Source organism: Tursiops truncatus, chromosome 4, assembly GCF_011762595.2.
Source record: "Tursiops truncatus isolate mTurTru1 chromosome 4, mTurTru1.mat.Y, whole genome shotgun sequence".
Taxonomy (NCBI): domain Eukaryota; kingdom Metazoa; phylum Chordata; class Mammalia; order Artiodactyla; family Delphinidae; genus Tursiops; species Tursiops truncatus.
This window is the reverse complement of record NC_047037.1, coordinates 49,141,953-49,162,192: the sequence shown is the minus strand read 5'-3', so window position 1 is coordinate 49,162,192 and position 20,240 is coordinate 49,141,953. Positions and strand designations below refer to the sequence as shown.

The window sequence follows — 20,240 nt, the reverse complement described above, 5'->3', positions numbered from 1 at the left end:
TAAAGAAAAAAAATTCATGTTGTTCTTTCATCTGCAGAAGGGAACCCAGTTATTTAATTTTTTAATACAAAAGCCCTGGGCCTGATCACCCTTAGGCAGGTACTACTGGTGATTCCACACCAGCTACGTGCATAGCTGTCACAGAAGCTATGGCCGACAAGGCCGGCCAAGGAGACTAGAGCTACAGCAGCCAGAATGGAGACCTGCCCTCAGCAACATGAATTTCTGCTTCTAAAAATGTCATCCAGACCTGAGAGCTGACTTCAGCAACTTCCACTGACACTTTAAAATAATCTTGGGTGTTTCCCCTCAGTGCTGGGTATTCTCAGAAGCCTGGCAAGAACACGCAGAGAAGGCATAGCAGGAGACAGGCGTGGGGAGGGGGTTGGAAGAAGGATGATTCTGAAACTGCTTAGGCACAGAGTTTATAAAAGAACTTGTTTTCTCCCTAAGAAGAACAAACTATGTTCCTGAGTGCTTTCGTTGCCACTTACGATAAATGACCAAGACAGAGGACATCTGATATTTCTATTAAGGTAAAAGAAAGTTCTCGATGACAAATTAGCGTTAACACGGAATCGATACGTGGAACTATCCTTTTTATTAAATTGGGCAGCTTATAGCAGAAAAGTCGTTTCTTAGACAGTCATTGCCAAGAAGTTCTACCGAACTGAAGGAAATAATTCCGGTGGAGTCATGTCTTCGATCTCTTTGTCTATTAAAAGAAAAGAAAAATATATAAAGGCAAATGTAAATGACATTCAAATTATACTATTGGAAAAATTTGTTCCTACACTTGGGGAAAATGTCCAAAAGACACTCCAAAGGATGTCAATGTAGGAATCAATGTAGATTTCAAAGGACAGCAAAGCGTTTTGTATAGTGATAGAACAAAGTAGGTAGGGAAGGGTGAAAGAAAGCCACTTGATTTATTTCTAAGGAAGTTCCTTAACATAGAAGCTGCTTTCTGTTTACGGACCAGGTCTTCGTACAGTAAGGCTTCTGTGCATCTTCCTGTGGGTCTTGACTGGCTGAAGCCACGTGAACAGGGAGTGTTCACTCAGTGCCCAGCATTGCACTAAGTTTTTTATGGAGTATCTCATTTAATATTCACTAGTCTCTAAATTATGGTCCTCTTTGACCCCATATTTTACAGATGAGGAAACTAAGACTTTGAGAGGTTATTACACAGTGAGTGTTGGACGGGATGAGACTGGATTCTAAGCAGTCTGCTTCCAGAGGCTGAGGTCATAACTGCTCAGCAGAGAGACTGTTTCCAGTGAGTCCCAGGATGGTTGTAACCACCAAAGGCCCCAGCAAGGCAAAGCTGCATGTCATGCTTGCCTTTTGATATTATCCTCTGTTGCCGCAGACCCAAACCCAGCCCAATCCAGCCCCAACTCTCCTTTTGTTTTCTGGCTCCAAAGAGCCCTCAAGTCTGCATTTTTTCCTAGGACTTCTCTCCCCTTAAGTCTTATTCTTCAAAAAGCATATTCTCTTCCTTTCCTTCAGCCTCAAGTTTAACTTTTCACTATTGCTCAGGCCAAAGGCTCATCCTATTCGAATAATGACACACTGTGATGTGAATGGATGACGCTCAGCTGTAGAAAAATGGTTCTTAGAAGGAAGAGCTTGGAATTCCCTGGTGGTCCAGCGGTTAAGAGTCTGCACTTCCACAGCAGGGGGCCTGTGTTCGATCCCTGGTCAGGGGAACTAAGATCCCACAAGCCACGTGGCACAGCCAAAAAAAGAAAAATATGGAAGGAAGAGCTTGGTAATCTGAGGCAGATTCTTGAACAAAGTCCATTTCTGCTGCTCCTTGCCTGCAGTGCTTCTCAATACAGACTGGAAGAATGAGACCCAATAATTTGAGCACTTCTTTTCTCTCCCCAACTCATGCCACTTGTGAGCTGCAACATGGAGGCCAACTTCTACATGAGAGACAAAAAAAAAAAAAAAATAGTGCTTTTGTTCCATGATTGACTTGGGAGCTCAGAGAAACAAAAAAGAATTAAGATATGTACTGAATTTATAGGGAATAAAAGCATTGCAGTAAGAGAACAGGAACTTGGGACAAATACTAAGAAAGTTTTGAAAGTTTTCCTTCAAGAAGAGATTTCTGTGTTTTAAGCCACATATTCAGCTTGGGCCCACTGTATGTAAGGGGATTAGAGCTTGTAGATAAAGAGAAGGTTATCTTTTAAGAAGTCAAAAAATAGGACACAGTACAAAGGAAAATGACTGGTTTTAGTTACAATCTTGAGGCGAAAACATAAAATCAGAAATATGCCCTTTATAAAGGGCATAAATATACTTTAAAATTGTGTATTCAAACTTGAAGTTTGAAAAGCGTGGGTTAGATTTGATTCTCAATCTACTTGGGGCAGTAAGATAAGCCACATTTCTGTGTGTGTAAGGAGGAGTTTGAGGCTTGTCTCAGTTGCATTGGATTGAAACAGAAATGCAAGACAAGTTAGGTCAGTTAAGAAAAAGAAGTGAGTAAATCTTAAATTTGAAACAAAAGTAAGTCAATCAAAATGTCTTTGACTTAGTAGATTAGTTTACAAATTTCCTAGAACATCAAGCATTTAAAGCAGTGGAGTTGGTCCCTGGTTCAGGGGTAAAAGAGAAATTCATATTTTCAATTTATCTTATAGTGATAAATAGATTTTAACGAATCAGAATCATAGTAAATGAATCATAATTCCAAGTAATTTTTTTCTGTATTACTTGAAAGATATGTTCAAGTTTAACCAAAAATGATGACTTTTTAAAGTTAAATGACTTTTCATTTTGAGAAAATGATGTAGATTTGGATCCAGACAATAAGACAGGTAATGCTGAGCCCCCTTAGGATGTAGGCAACCCCCCACTTCTATGGTTTTATAGGCCTCAGGGGGGCTCCCCCCTACTTTGCTTATGCTTTCCCACAGGCTGATGCCAAAATGGTCTTCTTTTGGCTTACAAGTGTACTTAATATAAACATTCAACTGCCTTTAGAAAGGAAAACTTTTACCATTATCCTTCCCAAGAAAGACGGCAGATATGTGACCTTCATGCTTTCCTTTCATGGCCGCCATTGGCCTTCAACCTTAGATTTCTTCCCCAGTGTGTCTAGTCCCAAGAATCCATTCTTCAACATAGCTGTTCAGGAAGACTTGGAATCAGTTACTCTCGACCTTCGAGTTGAAACTTGCTTGACACTCCTGATTTATGTATTATGCAAATGAGTTTATTAAGCCTTTGAAGCAGCAGATTTTGAGAGTGTGAAAGGAAAGAAAGTATAAGGTTTTGGGATTTGGGGGCAAGACTAGGACATTAGCACCAAGGTGGCATATAAACTTTGCTCATAGCTTTTTAGAGAGGTAGATCAACCATATATCAAATATCTACTATGTGCTGCGTAACATAGTGCTTTGTGTTTGTTATGCCATTTTTTTTTCTTTACAACAGCTCTATGTGGGAGTGTGTGGGTGGGCAGATGTGTGTGTGAGAGAGAGACAGAGACAGAGAGAGCAGTCTCAAGTGTTCAGAGGAGGAAACTGAGCCTCCGTGATGTTAAAATGACTTGTTCAAGATGAAAGAGCTAGTAAGTGCAGAGCAATAGTGCATATCTCAAGAGTTCCTATCATTCCAGTATACTCTGCAGTTTTATACATTGTTTCCAGAGTAATATAGAATTGGATCAGGATGGGTGGCAAAAGAATCTTCTCAAGGTTGCCTGCATTTTAGGGCTGTGCTCCTTAGCAACAAAATTCAACATAAATTTGAGTGGACAAAGAATGGAAACCTCTATTTGTTCAACCTTTGTTATTTCTGCTGATGAACAATAATGCAGTTCCTTGAAGATTATGTGAATCAAGCTATTTTCCAAGGGTGCATTATATTTACCTAAATTTTTCTTCTGAGATATTTGACTATTCTTATTCACAGTTAATTTTTCCAATTTCATTTTACAGATTCATCTGATAAAATTAAATAAAATGCTTTGAGGGAACTATATTGTAATAAATACCTCGTAATGAATGAAGAAATAACATTTTGAGAATGGCACAATCAGTTTTAGCAAGTATTAGGTTTGAATTTCAGTAGCCTTATATGTGCAATTTTTAAAGTTATTGATTAAAGCAAGAATTTTACCAGACCTTTTATATATAACAGATATAAAACTGATTATGTATTGGATCACTTTATGAATTTCTAAGGATGGGCTATTCTTTTATTTTCAATTTCAGTTGACCTCATGAGGAACAGTTTCAATATATATTTCAAACCAGGATTAGTGAATATATTTTTATAGTGATTCTTCTGTGATGAAACTCTATTGCTTAAGGAAAGTCAAGTAATAAGCATTTATTGACCACCTACTATATGACTAACATTATACTGGAACCCTAGTTAGAGTGCTGAAAAAAAATGACAACCAATGGATTCTTAGTGTTGAAAAAGCCTTCCATGTGGCCAGACTGTAGCCTGGCCGGACTGCAGTCTACTCAGAAGTGTCTCGGGCATGATCCACCACAGCTCGAATACATCCTCTAAGTTCTCATTAATAACAGCAAACACTTATGTAGCACTTAGGTGCTTGGTCTTCTTCAGCTCACTGCACAGTAATTAATTTAATCCTCTCTACAACCCTATAAAGTGGATACTCAGTTTTATAGAACAGAAATCTGAGGCACAAAGAGATTGAGAAACTTGACCAAGATCAAAGCCACTAGGTGGTTGAGCTAAACTTTGAACCTAGGCAGTCCCACTGCGCAGCTGTGTATTTAACGTATATTCACGTGTCTGAGCTGGATGCTCTTGTTGTAATCCAGGAGGAAGCGGGTGAGTGTCTGAATAGAGGGAGGTGGTATGAATGAGAAAGTTGAGAGTTGAAGTGACACACCAAAGATCAGACAGCTAATTAAAGCCAGAATCAAGATTAAATGTCTAAATGAATCTATTTGTCTTTTAGAATGTATTGTTCTGAACAGTATCTATTTGAGGGAAAAAGAGTAATCACATTGTCAAGTCAGAGCTAGGGTGACTGTATCATATGATTCAAACCGGGACACTTCTGAGAGTAAAAGTGGTGTTATTAATACGTGAGGCATTCTGGTGTGATTGTGGGGCTATAACAGAAAAAGAGTACAGATGGTCACCCTACTCATAGCCACCAAAAGAGGTCCTTCTGAAGCGCTCTTTGTAGAAACCACACCGCCTGGTTTCCAATCTTGAATGAAAATAATCCTGGGGGGAAGAATATATATTCAGGATTTAATTTCCAGCTGGGCCCCTTCATTATGGATGATGTTTAAGGACCAGTTCCCTACCTATCTACTCTGCCTTGGCCCACACATGACACACAAGCCACTGTAATCAATTAGTTGTTTGGAAGAAAAAGATGGGCTTCATTTATTAATACCTCTGGTGTCATCTCCATTGTCTCATGTTTGCTCATTTCTGATTGCTGCCTTATAGTTGCTCCGTTCTGCTGCTGATTGGTCTGCTGGTATAAAGTACCATGAAGAGTCCATCCACGCTGCTTACGTCTATGTGATAGAGAACAGCAAGCACTATATCTATATAGAAGTGAGTCTTGCTCGTGTCAATTGGTATGACAACCTGCCTTCCTGTAAATATCACAGAGACTGCAGGGTCCCCGAACTCAGGACCTGCTGCATTAATAAGTGTATGTTGAGATGTGAAGAGGTCACCTGAATTTTGATTCCCCCAGCATACCTGACATTCACTTTGCATTTTCATTAACTCGGGATTCTAACAGGAATCCCCCAAATCCTTATTATTAAAATGTATCAATTCGTAATATTATTAGCCAGAAATGTCACAACATGGAGACGTAAGTTTTGATTTGGCTTGAGTTGGAAGGTGTAAATGTGAGGCATGTGCTGCTTCAGGAGAGCACACGCAGGGGTAAGCTGTTAACATAGAGACCACTGGATGCCTCTGGTTTGGGGATATTGGAGTGGGGAGAGGGCAGGAAAAGGAACATGGAAAAGGGAGATGTAAGAATAGCGAGGGCAAGTACCAACTTCTTCAATTCTGTGTCAACTGCCATTCATTATAAAGCTTTTTCAGTTCTCAGAGTTTGTGTGTAGAGACTAGGAGAAAACCCGTGGGTACTGGATTTAGTTTGGGAACCTTAATTGTGCTTCAAAGTAGATCTGGAGCTAGTTCAGAGCACTTGGAAAATCCTTAAAAAATAAAAAGCCGTGACAATGGAAAGATAACTCAGAGCACATCTCTCTTCTTTATTTTAGTATTTTCTTTCCCACTGAATTTAAAAATATATATGGAGAGAGATGGGGTCACTGGGGAAAACCATTCTAACCCTACTTTCCTTCCCCTTGAGTCCTGGCCCTATCCCCTTCCATGAAGTGACAATTAATTAAAGGAAAGTGGGAAAGAATTGGAGCTTAATTTATTTTACAGGCCTGGAGAAAGAGAAGGCTGATTAAAACTATTAGCAGGCTAAATGCAATGTGGTATCCTGGATGGGTTCATGCAACAGAAAAAGGACATTAGTGGAAAAATTAGTGAATTCTGAACGAAGTCTAGAGTTTAATAAAACTAATACTATTAGTATTATTAATTTCAACAACTATACCATAATAATGTAAGATGTTAATGGCTGGTTCATCTGTTACCCAGCATCCTTTTGCTTTGTCTCTTTTTAGTAGTATTAAATCAGCCTTTCTTTGTAACGCTACCACAGTACTAAATGAGGTCAGGAATGCCATATTGACACACATGGCTGTAGACATAAACTTGGTTGAAATGCCTGTAGCCGAGGTAAGCAGTTGGCATTCACCCTGCTCCCTCCAAAAAAGGAGAAGTGAAGGATGTGAGTCTGTGTTACAGCTGCTGAGGAATGCTAAGCTTCTCTGTGATAAAAATTCAGAACAAACACGGTTTGGTTGCCACTGAGATTTTGATTGTTTGATGCCCTAAAGGGAAACATATTCTCAAATGAGTTCTTGTCTTCCTCAAAGTTTGTCTTCTGGAAGCTGTTTACAGCTTTATGCACTTAAGTTTAAAAGCGTGTACAATAGTAAAAATGATAATGTGGCAAAAGGATGATAATCCTATTTCGAGTCATTGCCTATATATCACTTTACCTAAGATGATCAGCAAAGATTACTCTGTGATGATTATACTTATAAATTACAGGTGTGTTATAACTATTTGTATAGTAAACAGAGCGTGTGATATTCATAATATTTGTACCTAATTTTCAACAATCCATAATGTAGCAGCTAAATCGTTCATACCATTATAATAATAATGTTGTACCCTGGTTTCTAAGTAACAGTTTTAAAGAATGTTGCATGAATCTATAAGCAGAAGTACTTAAAGAAAAAAAAATATTTCTCTTTCCATCTTATTGGTTTATTTATATAATGCAACATACTTCAAAAGAGATTTGTAACTACTTAAAATAGAAGTTCAGGAATAATAAGAGACCTAAACAAATGAGATAAGATCAAGGCAGATACTAGGAAAAGTGGAGAAAATTAGACCAGAATTCTACCATCTACCCTGTTCAGAAATAAACTTAGCATGAGATAGAATGTTTACCAATATGGAATTTTTAATCAGAAGCATTTATACAATATGTGAATCTGAAAAACCTGATTTCTCTATTAAGTTCAAAATGTTCCTACCATTCTAAGAATGTAACCTACAAGGAATTTGCATGATTAAATAATAATGTAGCTTTCCACTTTACTAAGATGATATAGGTAATATTGCTTAGAAATGCATGAGACCCAGAGTGACATGAGACTTCTTTTATTCCCAGTGTCATTTACTTTCCCGAGGTGATTTTAGGAATCAGAACATGTCTGCTAGGTGAAACATTGTTTTTAAAAATATCAAAGTAGTTTTTTGTTATATACGACATTTTCCTTGTATGCATGCTACTAAGATAAGAAAAGCATATTATAAATCTCATTTATTTTGTGTAGAACCAGTTTTTCATAAGCTGCTCTGATGACAAAGTTGTGTTCAACAAGGTTGGCGATGCCATTGCTCAGAGGATACTGAAAGCTCACAGGTAAGGTTTTTGGCGTTTTGGTAGGAGTTGTTACTGCAGATGTTCTTGCATTTACTGCTAAAATGACTTTTGAAAGCCCATTTTTAAAATACTATCTTTTTCTAACAGGCATGACTTTGGTTCAACTACCAGTAGGTTATTGATTCCTTAAATCTGAGTCAGTTGCTGAAAATTTTTGAGTCCGTTTTTGAGGGGCTCTGAATGCTCCCAGAGCACAGTCATTTTTTCCTGGCCAGTCTCTTTCCCACGCATTAGATTTGTGATTTGATTTATTTAAAGGAAGACAGTGAGCTGTGTTCACTTAAAACTCAAAGCAAAATAGTCATAACGTTTTTCCATGGGTTATATTTAAATTCTTTTTACCTTCTGTCGTATTTTTTCAACTCATGGGATTATTTTCTTTAATAACACTTTTATTAAGATATAATTCACATACCATACAATCCACCCAAAGTGGACAATTTAGTCATTTGTAGTATATTCACAGAGTTGTGTGCAACCATCGCTGAATCAATTTTAGAACGTTTCCATCACCCCAGAAAGGAACCGCATACTTATTAGCAGTCACTACCCATTCCCCCTATTCTTAGCCCCTGGCAACCACTAATCTACTTTCTTTCTCTGTAGATTTGCCTGGTCTGGTCGTTTCATATAAATGAAATCATACAATATGTGATCTTTTGTGACTTGCTTCTTTCACTTAGCTTAATGTTATAGAATGTACCAGTATTTCATTTATTTTTATTGTCAGGTAATATTTCATTATCTGGATATACGTCATATAAATGGATTTATCCATTCATCAGTTGGTATATATTTGGATTGTTTCTACTTTTTGGCTATTATGAATAAAGATGCTATAAACATTCTGTACTAGTTTTTATGTGAGACATGTTTTCATTACTCTAGGGTTGGAATTACTGGATCATATGGCAACTCTATGTTTAACAGTTTGAGAAACTGTCAGCATGTTTTCAAAAGTGGCAACACCATTTTCCATTCCCATAGTGTATGAGGGTTCCAGTTTCTCTGTATCATCGCTAATACTTATTATTATCTCTCTTTTTGATTATAGCGATCCTAGTAGGTGTGAAATGGTATCTCATGTGGTTTTGATTTGAATTTCCCTAATGACTAATAATGTTGAGTTTTTTTTTGTTTATTGGCTATTCATGTATTATCATTGTCCGTTGTTTAATTAGGTTGTCTTTTTTTATTTTCATTATTTTTGCGGTACGTGGGCCTCTCACTGTTGTGGCCTCTCCCGTTGCGGAGCACAGGCTCCGGACGCGCAGGCTCAGCGGCCGTGGCTCACAGGCCCAGCTGCTCTGCGGCATGTGGGATCTTCCCGGACCGGGGCATGAACCCATGTCCCCTGCATCGGCAGGCGGACTCTCAACCACCGCGCCACCAGGGAAGCCCTAGGTTGTCTTTTTATTACTGAGTTGTAAGAGTTCTTTAGGTATTCTGGATACAAGTCATATCAGATTTATGATTTGCAAATATTTGCTCCCATTCAGTCTGTTTTCTTTTTTACTTTCTTGGTAGTGTCCTTTGAAACTCAGAAGTTTTAAATTCTGATAAAGTTCCATTTATCTTTTTTTTTTTTTTCCTTTATTGCTGTGCTTTGGTTTCATAGCTGAGAAACCACTGCCTAATCCAAAATCATGAAGATTTATGCCTGTTCTCTTCTAAGAATGTTATAGTTTTATCTCTTACATTTAGGTCTTGATTCATTTTTAGTTACTTTTTGTATACGGTGTGAGGTAGAGGTCCAACTTCATTCTTTTGCATGTGAATATACAGTTGTTCCAGCACCATTTGTTGAAAAGTCTGTTCTGTCCCTAATGAATTGTCTTGACACCTGAGACTATTTCTTTTTATGGCTGATTTTAGCTCTGTGTAAAAACAGCAAAATAAACAAACAAACAAAATCATTACATTTTATTATCTTAATTCATTGAACATATGCAGTGGAGAATGCTAAGTACATAAGCATTTGGGGCTTAAAACACATTTAAGAACATTTTATAACATTTTATAACAACAACTGCCAGCATTTTATATGATTCACAGTTTATATCTACAGACTCTTACTGAATTTTCACAACTACTCTTGAAAGTAGATCATATAGTTTTGTTCTTATTATTATTGTTGTTTCTGTACATTTTTATTTTTTTCTGCTTAATTCCTTTATCAGCATTTAAGCGAGATACCTCTGCATTTTTTAGTGGTTGGTCTGGGGATTACAATATGCATCTTTTTTTTTTTTGTCCCCATTTTTAAAGTTAAACTGAGTTGAAAGAGTTGGTGTGACTTGTCTGGGCCACTAACAGCAAAAGGCAAAAACAGCTTTGAAGCCAAGTCTTTGGACTTTGGACCCAATGCCTCCCACACCATGTAACTCCAATGCATTGACAGTTAGGATTAGAGACCACTTCAGGGTTGCCCCATATTGAAGCAAGTAGGTTGGGCCTTTATAATCTCCTCCTCCCATTGACTGGTCTTTGGATGTAGGCTGACTTCAGGAAATGGGCATGGCCTTGGGTGAGGCAGGCCCCTTTGGCCTCTGGAGGGCAGTTCCTGGAGAAAGGCTTCACTGTGAGTGAGTAGCCAGCGGCCAGCTCTCTCAGCAGCTGGGGGAATGGCTGTCTTGATCCCACAGTGAGGGCCTTCGGGCAGCAAGGCACAACACTCACCCATCCTGCAGGCTGTACAGTGTTTCTCACCCCTTCCCATGCATCAAAATCACCACTTTACAAACACACAGAGGGCTGGACTCAACTCCAGGCTTGCTGGATCAGAATTTTCTGGAGGAGGGCCCAAATACCTGTATTTTATAATATTCCACAGGCACTGCCAGGATTATATAGTACTCATCTAGAACAGCGTATATGGCCATAAATATGAATGATGGTCTGTGTTTTTACAAGTGACCTTTATTCTTTGCCTTCTCATACGCTTTTTTTAAGAAAGTCACCAAGGACTGTTTCTGAGATGACTTAAAAACAGTCTTGTTTCCAGTTAAACACATATGTACGCACAGAGATTCCTTGCATCCTTTCCAGTCTCCAGTCTCCCAATTTTCTGGGTCAATTTATGTCTCATTTACAAAATTGCATTATATTTCTGACAACTCTTGCATTTTATTGATGTAGGAGCGTCCCCTTTATAAAGCACATTTGACAAAAAGAAAAAATAATTTTTTCATGAAATTGAAATGTCACAAAAATACATTAAATTGACAAATGAGCTCATTGGGCTGAGCAGTGAATCATGAATTTTGGAACTTTGACAGCTGATTAGGAGAGTAGGATGACTCTCAACTTCACTCATTCCAGTTATTGACTTATTAGTACGTGGTTTAATAAGTATCTGTAAGATTTGTTTTTAAGTGTTCAGGAGCCTGAACGAATATTTTTCTTTAGCATATTAATTTGTCTTTTAGTATCTGGACTTCTTCTAAAATCATAGCACTTTAAGGCTGGAAGGAATGTTAAGATATTTTCTGATTGATCATTGCCCAGCGACCCTGGGATCCACAGTGAGAGAGCATGGTAAGGTAGCATCTGTTGCAGATTTTATCTCATGCTTAGAAGTTCACAGAGCACCTTAAAGGGTGGCAATTTCAAGCTCACTTTGTAGAAACTGGGAAATGAGTTCGTCAGATTTCAAATTAACTGTGTGTCATTGAGCTTTGATCTCTCAATAATCTCACTCGCTTTGATAGTCACATTTTAAAGTGGCATGTGTATCACACATTCAGACTTAGTGGATACACACACATATCCTGGAAACCTGTTTTACATTTTCCCCCTCCTCTGTATCTCCACATTATCGTTTATCTCCTGTGTTAATTCCAAACTGTAAAATATATTTTCATTGAATAATTTCAAATCTGTGAGCTTGTAGTCTTAGGAAAAAGGTAAAGGTAGAATTAGAAAGCTTATCCTGCAGGCTGCCTACAGTGGCTCCCCTTCTTCTCACTGAGGGCCGTCGTGTACCATCCTCAAGCTTACCCCTCTCTCTTCCTTTCACTCTTCTGCTCTCTACTCTTCTGAGACTCAGAACTTCCCTGCCAGAGTCACATGCCTAGCAACAAGTGTAACTTTGGTTGTTGGAAAAAGAATAGAATAGAGCACAAAGCAGATGGAGGGAAATGACAGTCAGCACTCGGCCAGCCTGACCAAGGAACACAGACTCTCTTCCAGGACCCTCCCACCCTAGAGAGATTGGCGTCTTTAAATTGCCAACTTCTCTCGACTGGGCTGAGCCTTTACTTTTCTGCCAGTGCTGCAATCTGGTCCCACACCAGTTCCCTAAAGTGAGTTCTCTGCTTCCCTCACTTTCTCCTCATTCTTTCTCAGCAGCTGTAATTTTTTTTAATTAAATTTTATTGGAGTATAACTGATTTACAGTGTTGTGTTAGTTCCTGCTGCACAGCAAAGTGAGTCAGTTATACATATACATATATCCACTCTTTTTTAGATTCTGTTCCCATATAGGTCATTACAGAGTACTGAGTAGAGTTCCCTGTGCTATACAGTAGGTTCTTATTAGTTATCTATTTTGTATATAGTAGTGTGTATATGTCAATCCCAGTTTCCCACTTTATCTTTCCCCCACTTCGCCCCTTGGTAATCATAAGTTTGTTTTCTACATCTGTGACTCTATTTCTATTTTGTAAATAGGTTCTTTTGTACCATTTTTTTAGATTCCACACATAAGCGATATCATAAGATACTGTCTTTGACTTACTTTACTCAGTATGCCAATCTCTAGGTCTATCCATGTCACTGCAAATGGCATTATTTCATTCTTTTTTATGGCTGAGTAATATTCCATTGTATACATATACCACATCTTCTTTATCCATTCTTCCATCAATGGACATTTAGGTTGCTTCCTGGCTATTGTAAATAGTGCTGCAGTGAACATTGGGGTACATGTATCTTTTTGAATTATGGTTTTCTCAGGGTATATGCCCAGGAGTGGGATTGCTGGATCATATGGTAGCTCTATTTTTAGTTTTTTAAGGAACCTCCATACTGTTCTCCATAGTGGCTGCACCAATTTACATTCTCACTGGCAGTGGAGGAGGCTTCCCTTTTCTCCACACCCTCTCCAGCATCCATAATTGTTTACAGAAACAGGCCAAGCCTCCATGATCTGATTCATGACCTAGAGCCTCAGAATACTGTTCACCCCAAGCTGAACTAAAAATAACTATGGGAATCTCTGCAGAAAACAAAAGGTCTGCTCTAAAAAAGTAGAACTGTCTTCGAGTTGAGCCCAGCTCCCAACCCACTGGAAGCCTATCTGACAACTCAAATAGGACTAGAGATCAGGGTGAAGAAATCATAATCCACAGTCTAGAATTGACTGCCTTATACCATGTTTGAATAAGCCAAAACGTAGAGAGTAACCAGATGGTCCAAGTAGAAAACAGTTTAAAACACTGTGTGCCATGAATGTACGGTTTCTGAGGATGAAACCATTTTTGCTTATGGAAACTTGACATGCATAATTTTGCCGCCCTGCTAAAAAGTTTGGAGGGAGAGAGTGCATTTTGCACTGTTATCACCACAAGTTTGACACATGCAATGAAATTAGGCAGTTGATTTATTGCTTCTGTATTTTAATATTAAACTGCACTGGAAAATACACAATTCAACTGCCTTGGAAAATACACAGTTTTGAAAATCACTCAAACTCTTCATGCTTCCTATGACCGTAGAACAGTGCCATATAGTGCTTGCAGTTTGCGCATGAGTGATGGTATGAGGGACCTCCTCTGGGGAATCTGAAATTAATTGGGAACCAGATGTCTGGAGATCTGAGTTCTTCCCAACTCTGTGTCTACAGGTATGTGACCTTTTGAATCTATAATTTTTGCCTTTCTGGCACTCTGTTTTTTCACCAACAAAGAGAATAATAATATCTGCCCTACCTATCTCATATGAATAGATGTGAAAGCAATTTGAAAACCGTAAAGCACCAGTTCATGTAAGAAATTATGTTATTTCCAGGAAATTCATCATCTGGAAATATGCTAGCTCATGGTAAATTCTAGCAGAGACAAAGAACCACAATATCAAATCAACTATTTAGAAATTAATATTTATGTTAGAAACAAATGTTTTACTTAAAGAGGTGTTTAATGTGCCTCATTTTAAATTGTTAGATGACTGTTGCTGGATAAGGGCAACTGGCTCTGGTTCCCTATCGCTGGCACTTCTCATCCTGTGACAAGTAGAGGCACATGATTAAAACACTGTCTAGAGGTGTCCTGCCAGAAAGCTGTAGCTGATTCCTCATGGGAATCCATTTTTGGATTCCCCATGTTTGATTGGATTACATCTTCCCCCAAAATATAAAATAAAATGCATTCTGAAACATAATGTGTGTTCAGTTTTGCTTTGCTTTGTTTTAATTTTAGGCACTGTTGATGATTCTTTGAAGCTTTCCAATTGAAATCACTGGTTGTTAATTGATTAATAATGTTATCAAATCGTTTTTGAGGCATTCCACATCCAAGGTGCTTTTTATGCATTCCTTCATTTAATCCTCACATCAGCCTTATGAAGTGGATGCATAATGATTTCCATTCTACAGATGAGGCAGCTGAGGCCAAGTGCAATTATGGTAACTTGCCCACATCATGCAGCTATTGATGAGTAGAACTGTGACTCAGACCACATCTTCAGGACTTAAACTTGTGCTCTTTACCTTGTGCTACCTTTGTAGCTCAGCTACAAAGCTTCCCTCATTTCAAGGGAAGTAGAAATGTTCTAATGTTAAGCCTGCAAGAAATTTAGAAGAGGTACTTTATTTAAAAATTTTTAAAAATCAAATAAACATTTTCTTTTTTTAAAGTAATTGCTTGATAGATAAAAATTTCTTAGGTTTAGGGCTTCCCTGGTGGCGCAGTGGTTGAGAGTCTGCCTGCCGATGCAGGTGACACGGGTTCGTGCCCGGGTCCAGGAAGATCCCACATGCCGTAGAGCGGCTGGGCCCGTGAGCCATGGCCGCTGGGCCTGCGCGTCCGGAGCCTGTGCTCCACAACGGGAGAGGCCACAACAGTGAGAGGCCCGCATACCGCAAAAAAAAAAAAAAAAAAAAAAAAATTTCTTAGGTTTAAAGAAAAATCTACATCCTATAATTACCACATCCTATAACTTCTGTACCAAGTTGAAAGGACATGTTGGGTATATTTCAGAATCACTGTCTTAATGAAATTTAAGCTGCAGTTATAATAAAAGAAGAAAAATATGAAAATTAAGTATGCCAATGGCTGGTTTCACATTTTATCTTGTGGGATAATCTCCAAGCTCTATGAAATTCATGGAGAAGAGGTTACATTAGGGCAGAGATGACAGATCATGGCGGGAGAACTTTTGATTTAGATCATTTAATTGCTTTTATTTGATTCCAAAAATTATATAAATGATAATCTCAGCAGATAGAGAGAGTAAAGATTAGTACTGGTCAGAGGCCAGAAATCATTTTGAGTCTGAGCATGTGCCCTGGCAGAGAGATGAAGGAAGGGAGAGACTCTTTTAAAAATGAAAATGAAAACGGCTGGGCTATTGTGGGAACAATTTAATAAGAGGTTTTGTAGAATCTTATTTAAGGGACACTGAGGGACATGCCTGCCAAAGGTTATCAAGTCCAGAGTGAAGTCTAAGTCACACATGCTGGGCTAGCCCTGAACATTCTTACATTTAAAAGCTTGCCGTTTTCAAAAGATAACCAACGAAAAAATTATGTGTGTGTGTTTTTGTGTGCGCACACAATATGTAATGTCATAATCTATATAAATCTCACATATGATATGCAAAGTCAGTGCTAAATAGAACCAGCATTTCTAGTGGACTAACAATGATTTTCACCAACTCCTTCATTTACAGATGAGAAAACTGAAGCCCAGAAAGGTTTACTGCTTTTAAAAAGATTTGCCAAACACAAAATAAAATGGGCTATGTCCCAAACCACTGAGAAGATACAGATCCAATTCTCCCATAACTGATACCACTATAGAATAAAATTCTCTCCACAAAAAAAAAAACAAAAAAAAAAAACCAACCACTAATCCCCAACCACAATTCTTACTTCTGGCAGCGTTCACTGCTGCAAAATCTACAACGAGAAGATTTATACCAGCTCCCGAAGTTTATGGCAATGAAACATGATCTATAATTCTCAAAAAATAAAGCATCTTGTCACTGGAGAAACACAATGAGCTCCTTTGGGGCCTTCTTATAGATCCTGAGACCCCACTCTGAGCAGAAGACCCCTGACTACCCACCATGCTGGGGAAGGAGGAGGTGAAGGAGGAGGGGTTCTTCTGGAGAGAACAAGGTGGGAAGTTAGAGGAAAACCACTGCTAAGACCCATTTATGTTGGTGAACTAGGACTTGTTTGGTTTTTTTTGTTTTTGTTTTTTGATTTTTGCAGTACACGAGCCTCTCATTGTTGTGGCCTCTCCCGTTGCTGAGCACAGGCTCTGGACGCACAGGCTCAGCGGCCGTGGCTCATGGGCCCAGCCGCTCCGCGGCATGTGGGATCCTCCCGGACCTGGGCACGAACCCATGTACCCTGCATCGGCAGGCGGACTCTCAACAACTGTGCCACCAGGGAAGCGCCTAGGACTTGTTTTTAAAGGGACAAAGCAGCATTTCAGCAAATCACAAAAATTGAAAATATTAAAGATCCCACATTCTCATCACCTAAACAATTTACTTTTTGTTTTCCTATTTTCTTTTTGGTCCATATTAATATGCAGACATATTTTCTGAGTTGTAATTTATTTCCTTTTCCTGTAACTCACTTGGATTTCTGTCTCAAGTCCCTTTTCCACACAATAGAAGGAAATTTAGTTTAGTCACTTCCTGATAAATGTGGCCAAATTCAGTGATTTCTCATTTCTGCCTTCTGTATTCAGTCCGTCAGGGTGCTCCCTGGTCTTTCCTCCCCTCCCCCATCCTTGGTATAGACGCTAAGGGGCCCTGGATCTTTGGGAAGGGGCTTCTAGCGCTCAGTATCGATCTGTCAAGCCTGTTCTGGCATCTGCTTACTGTAACCTGGGGTCCTCAGCCTTCTCCTTTAAAACCTGCCTTTCTGTCCCTTCTCCTCTACTGCTGCCAGTAGAGGGTCCCTGCACTGAGTCTGACTCTTATTTCTTCTTCTTCTTCTTTTTTTTTACTTTATTTTTTGGGGCACGCTGCGCAGCCTGTGGGATCTTAGTTCCCTGACCAGGGATCGAACCCATGCCCCCTGCAGTGGAAGCGCGGATTCTTAACCACCGGACCACCAGGGAAGTTCCTCTTATTTCTTTATACTCCCATCTCAGCTCAAAGGATCTCTCCTCAGTTCCCCAAATCTAAGAAGCTGACATCTTTGTGCCCTGGTTCCTCGGTGAGAGCGCCGTCCTAGGAGCAACGCCTGCTTCATATCTCCAGTCACAGAGAGAGGGAATTTAACATATTTAAGGGGGAAAATTATTTAATATTTCATAGTATCAGCCTGCCACATCTATAATTGTCTTGTAATTGTAACTTTGCATTAGGGCCATTTTAACACACTACCAGAAGTACTTTGCTAGTAAGTCATAGTGGTCATTTTAGTAAGAAGTTACATCCATTGAGTGACTATAACATAATTTAGTTAATCATCCCCCCATTATTGGACATTTCCAATTTTTATCTATTATACGTAACACCGCTGTAAGAGTTAGTGGATTTTGAAAGAAAAACTTATTTTAACAAAAAGCCTGAGCATGCAATTTTATAAAATTGTTCTGAACTAAAGTGGATGGAGCAGTTGCCTGCATGATGGCCTGGTGCCCACTAGCTCTTCTCTTGCTTTTAAGATCATAAATAATTCTGCACATTAGGGGCTCAGGTTCTTGCCCTATGCTGACTGCTATCATTTGCACCACCTCAGCATTGTGAGAATGCAGTGTTTTGGAAGAGGTTAGAATCCTCGGTGGCCAAGAACTGTTATTTTCTGGGGACCGGATCAAGGAAGGAGACTGGACAGGTTAGCACATAGAATTTTCTCTTCATTGGCTTAAACTTAGCTACAACTTTATGGTTTGAAATTCCAGAGCCCTTTTTTTTTTCTATAGCAGTGAATATCTAAGTCATTTATGCTAATTTGCTGAACACAGTTTAAAAATTTCATCATTTAGGAAATTCAAGAACTGCATTGTGTTAAAAAAATAAAAATAGGGCTTCCCTGGTGGCGCAGTGGTTGAGAGTCCGCCTGCCGATGCAGGGGACACGGGTTCGTGCCCCGGTCTGGGAAGATCCCACATGCCATGGAGCGGCTAGGCCCGTGAGCCATGGCCGCTGAGCCTGCGCATCCGGAGCCTGTGCTCCGCAATGGGAGAGGCCACAACAGTGAGAGGCCCGCGTACCGCAAAAAATAAAAAATTTAAAAAAAAATAAATAAAAAAGCAAGGATTTTGATATAAAGCTAACCAAGAACAAGAAAATGTGAATATTCTGTTTTCTACAAACTAAATTTGCAAATATGCTTTATCTAAAGATACAAGATTTTTATAGAACATTTCCCAATGTCTACATTTTGAAGTCATTTTTGCTTTTATAAAACACATGGGCAAAAGGTAACCATCTTTTCCAAACAGAATTACAAGCACTTGGTGTTCAAGACCAGCAATACTGCTTCTAATAAATGTGAGAGATGACTTATGTGGGTTGGCACACATAGCAAAATAGGCATTTTGGGGTAGCAAAAAATTAGAAACAGTTGAATGCCCAGCAATAGAGAACTGGTTAAAATATTATGGCATGGATTTGGAATACTGTCGCTATTAATTAAAAACTGGGCATCTCTCTATGTACAGTTAGCAAAGAATTTCCAGGATGCACTGATAAATTACAAAAAAAAAATAACGTTCAGAAAAGTGTTTACAGTATTCTAACATTTGTGTAGAAGGAGAGAATACATATATATGCTTATAAATTCATAGACTATTTCTGAAAGAACATGAAAGGTAATACAAATTGCCCTTAGGGAGGGGAAACAAAGGCTGGGGACAAAGGAGTGAAAAAGAAGTTTTTTCATCATATAATCTTCCACCTCTGAAGGTTTGCACTGAGAACATATATTATCCATTTGAAAATGTAATTTTTTTTGGTGGTTCCTCAAAAAGCTAAACATAGAATAACTGTATGACCCAGCAACACCAGTCCTGGGTATATACCCAAAATAACCGGGACTCAGATACTATATGCCCGTGCCCACTGCCGCATTATTCACAATAGCTAAAAGTGGAAACATTGCAAGTGTCCACCAACAGATGACTGGGTAAACCAAATGTGGTCCATATATATAACAGAATATTATTCAGCCATAGGAAGGAAGGAGATTCTGACCCATCCTACACCATGGATGAATCTTAAGGATATTATGTTAAGTGAAATAAGTCAGCCACAAAAAGACAAATATTGTTTGATTCCACTTAGCTGAAATATCTAGACCAGGCAAATTCCTAGAGACAGAAAGTAGATTAGAGGTTACCAGAGGTTGCAGGGAGGGGAAATGGGAAGTTACTGCTTAATTATCACAGTTTCTGTTTGGGCTCATGAAAAAGTTTTGGAAATAGAGATCATGATGGTTCACAACATGTGAAGGTAGTTGTTAACACTGAACAGTACACTTAAAAATGGTGAAAATGGTAAATTTTATGTTTCATGTATTTTACCACAGTAAAAAAAATTCAAATAAAATGTAATCTAATTTAAAGAAAAACATCCTGTTTAACCTCTTGTCTACCAGAGGCTTCCCAGAAACAAACATTCTTCCAACCTGACCCCATCCTCTCAAAACAAATAGTACCAAGTGCATACTGAGTGCAAAGGTCCTCTGTTGGGCACTGCCCAAAACAGAAAGATATGTGGACGCACATTCAAAAGGGCTTATCACATAGCCTAGCCTAGCAGAGGTACCTGTCACTGTTGTGTAAAGCAAAAAAGATGCTGAGTAGGGATCCCAGCCATGTGTAGCTGGAGTGCGGAGGCAGGAGCAAACCGATTTTCACTGGCACATCCAGGATGGCTTGATGGAAGGAGCCGGTTATCAGCTCCTCTCTGCGAGGCAGAGAAGGACATCCAGGCTCAGGGGGCAGATGAGTTAGGTTGACTAACCTGC

General features: G+C 38.9%; 1 protein-coding gene across 8 annotated transcripts in view; it reads left to right on the top strand.

Annotated features, from left to right (window-relative positions):
• PLD1 (phospholipase D1) overlaps window positions 1-20,240 on the top strand; it is a 202,814-nt gene that overhangs the window by 142,788 nt on the left and 39,786 nt on the right. For all 8 annotated transcript variants that reach the window (XM_073803900.1, XM_073803901.1, XM_019946108.3 and 5 more), the window contains 2 exons: window positions 5,467-5,577; window positions 7,974-8,062. In XM_073803900.1, coding sequence (XP_073660001.1) covers window positions 5,467-5,577; window positions 7,974-8,062 — 200 coding nt within the window. The remainder of the gene's footprint in view (window positions 1-5,466; window positions 5,578-7,973; window positions 8,063-20,240) is intronic.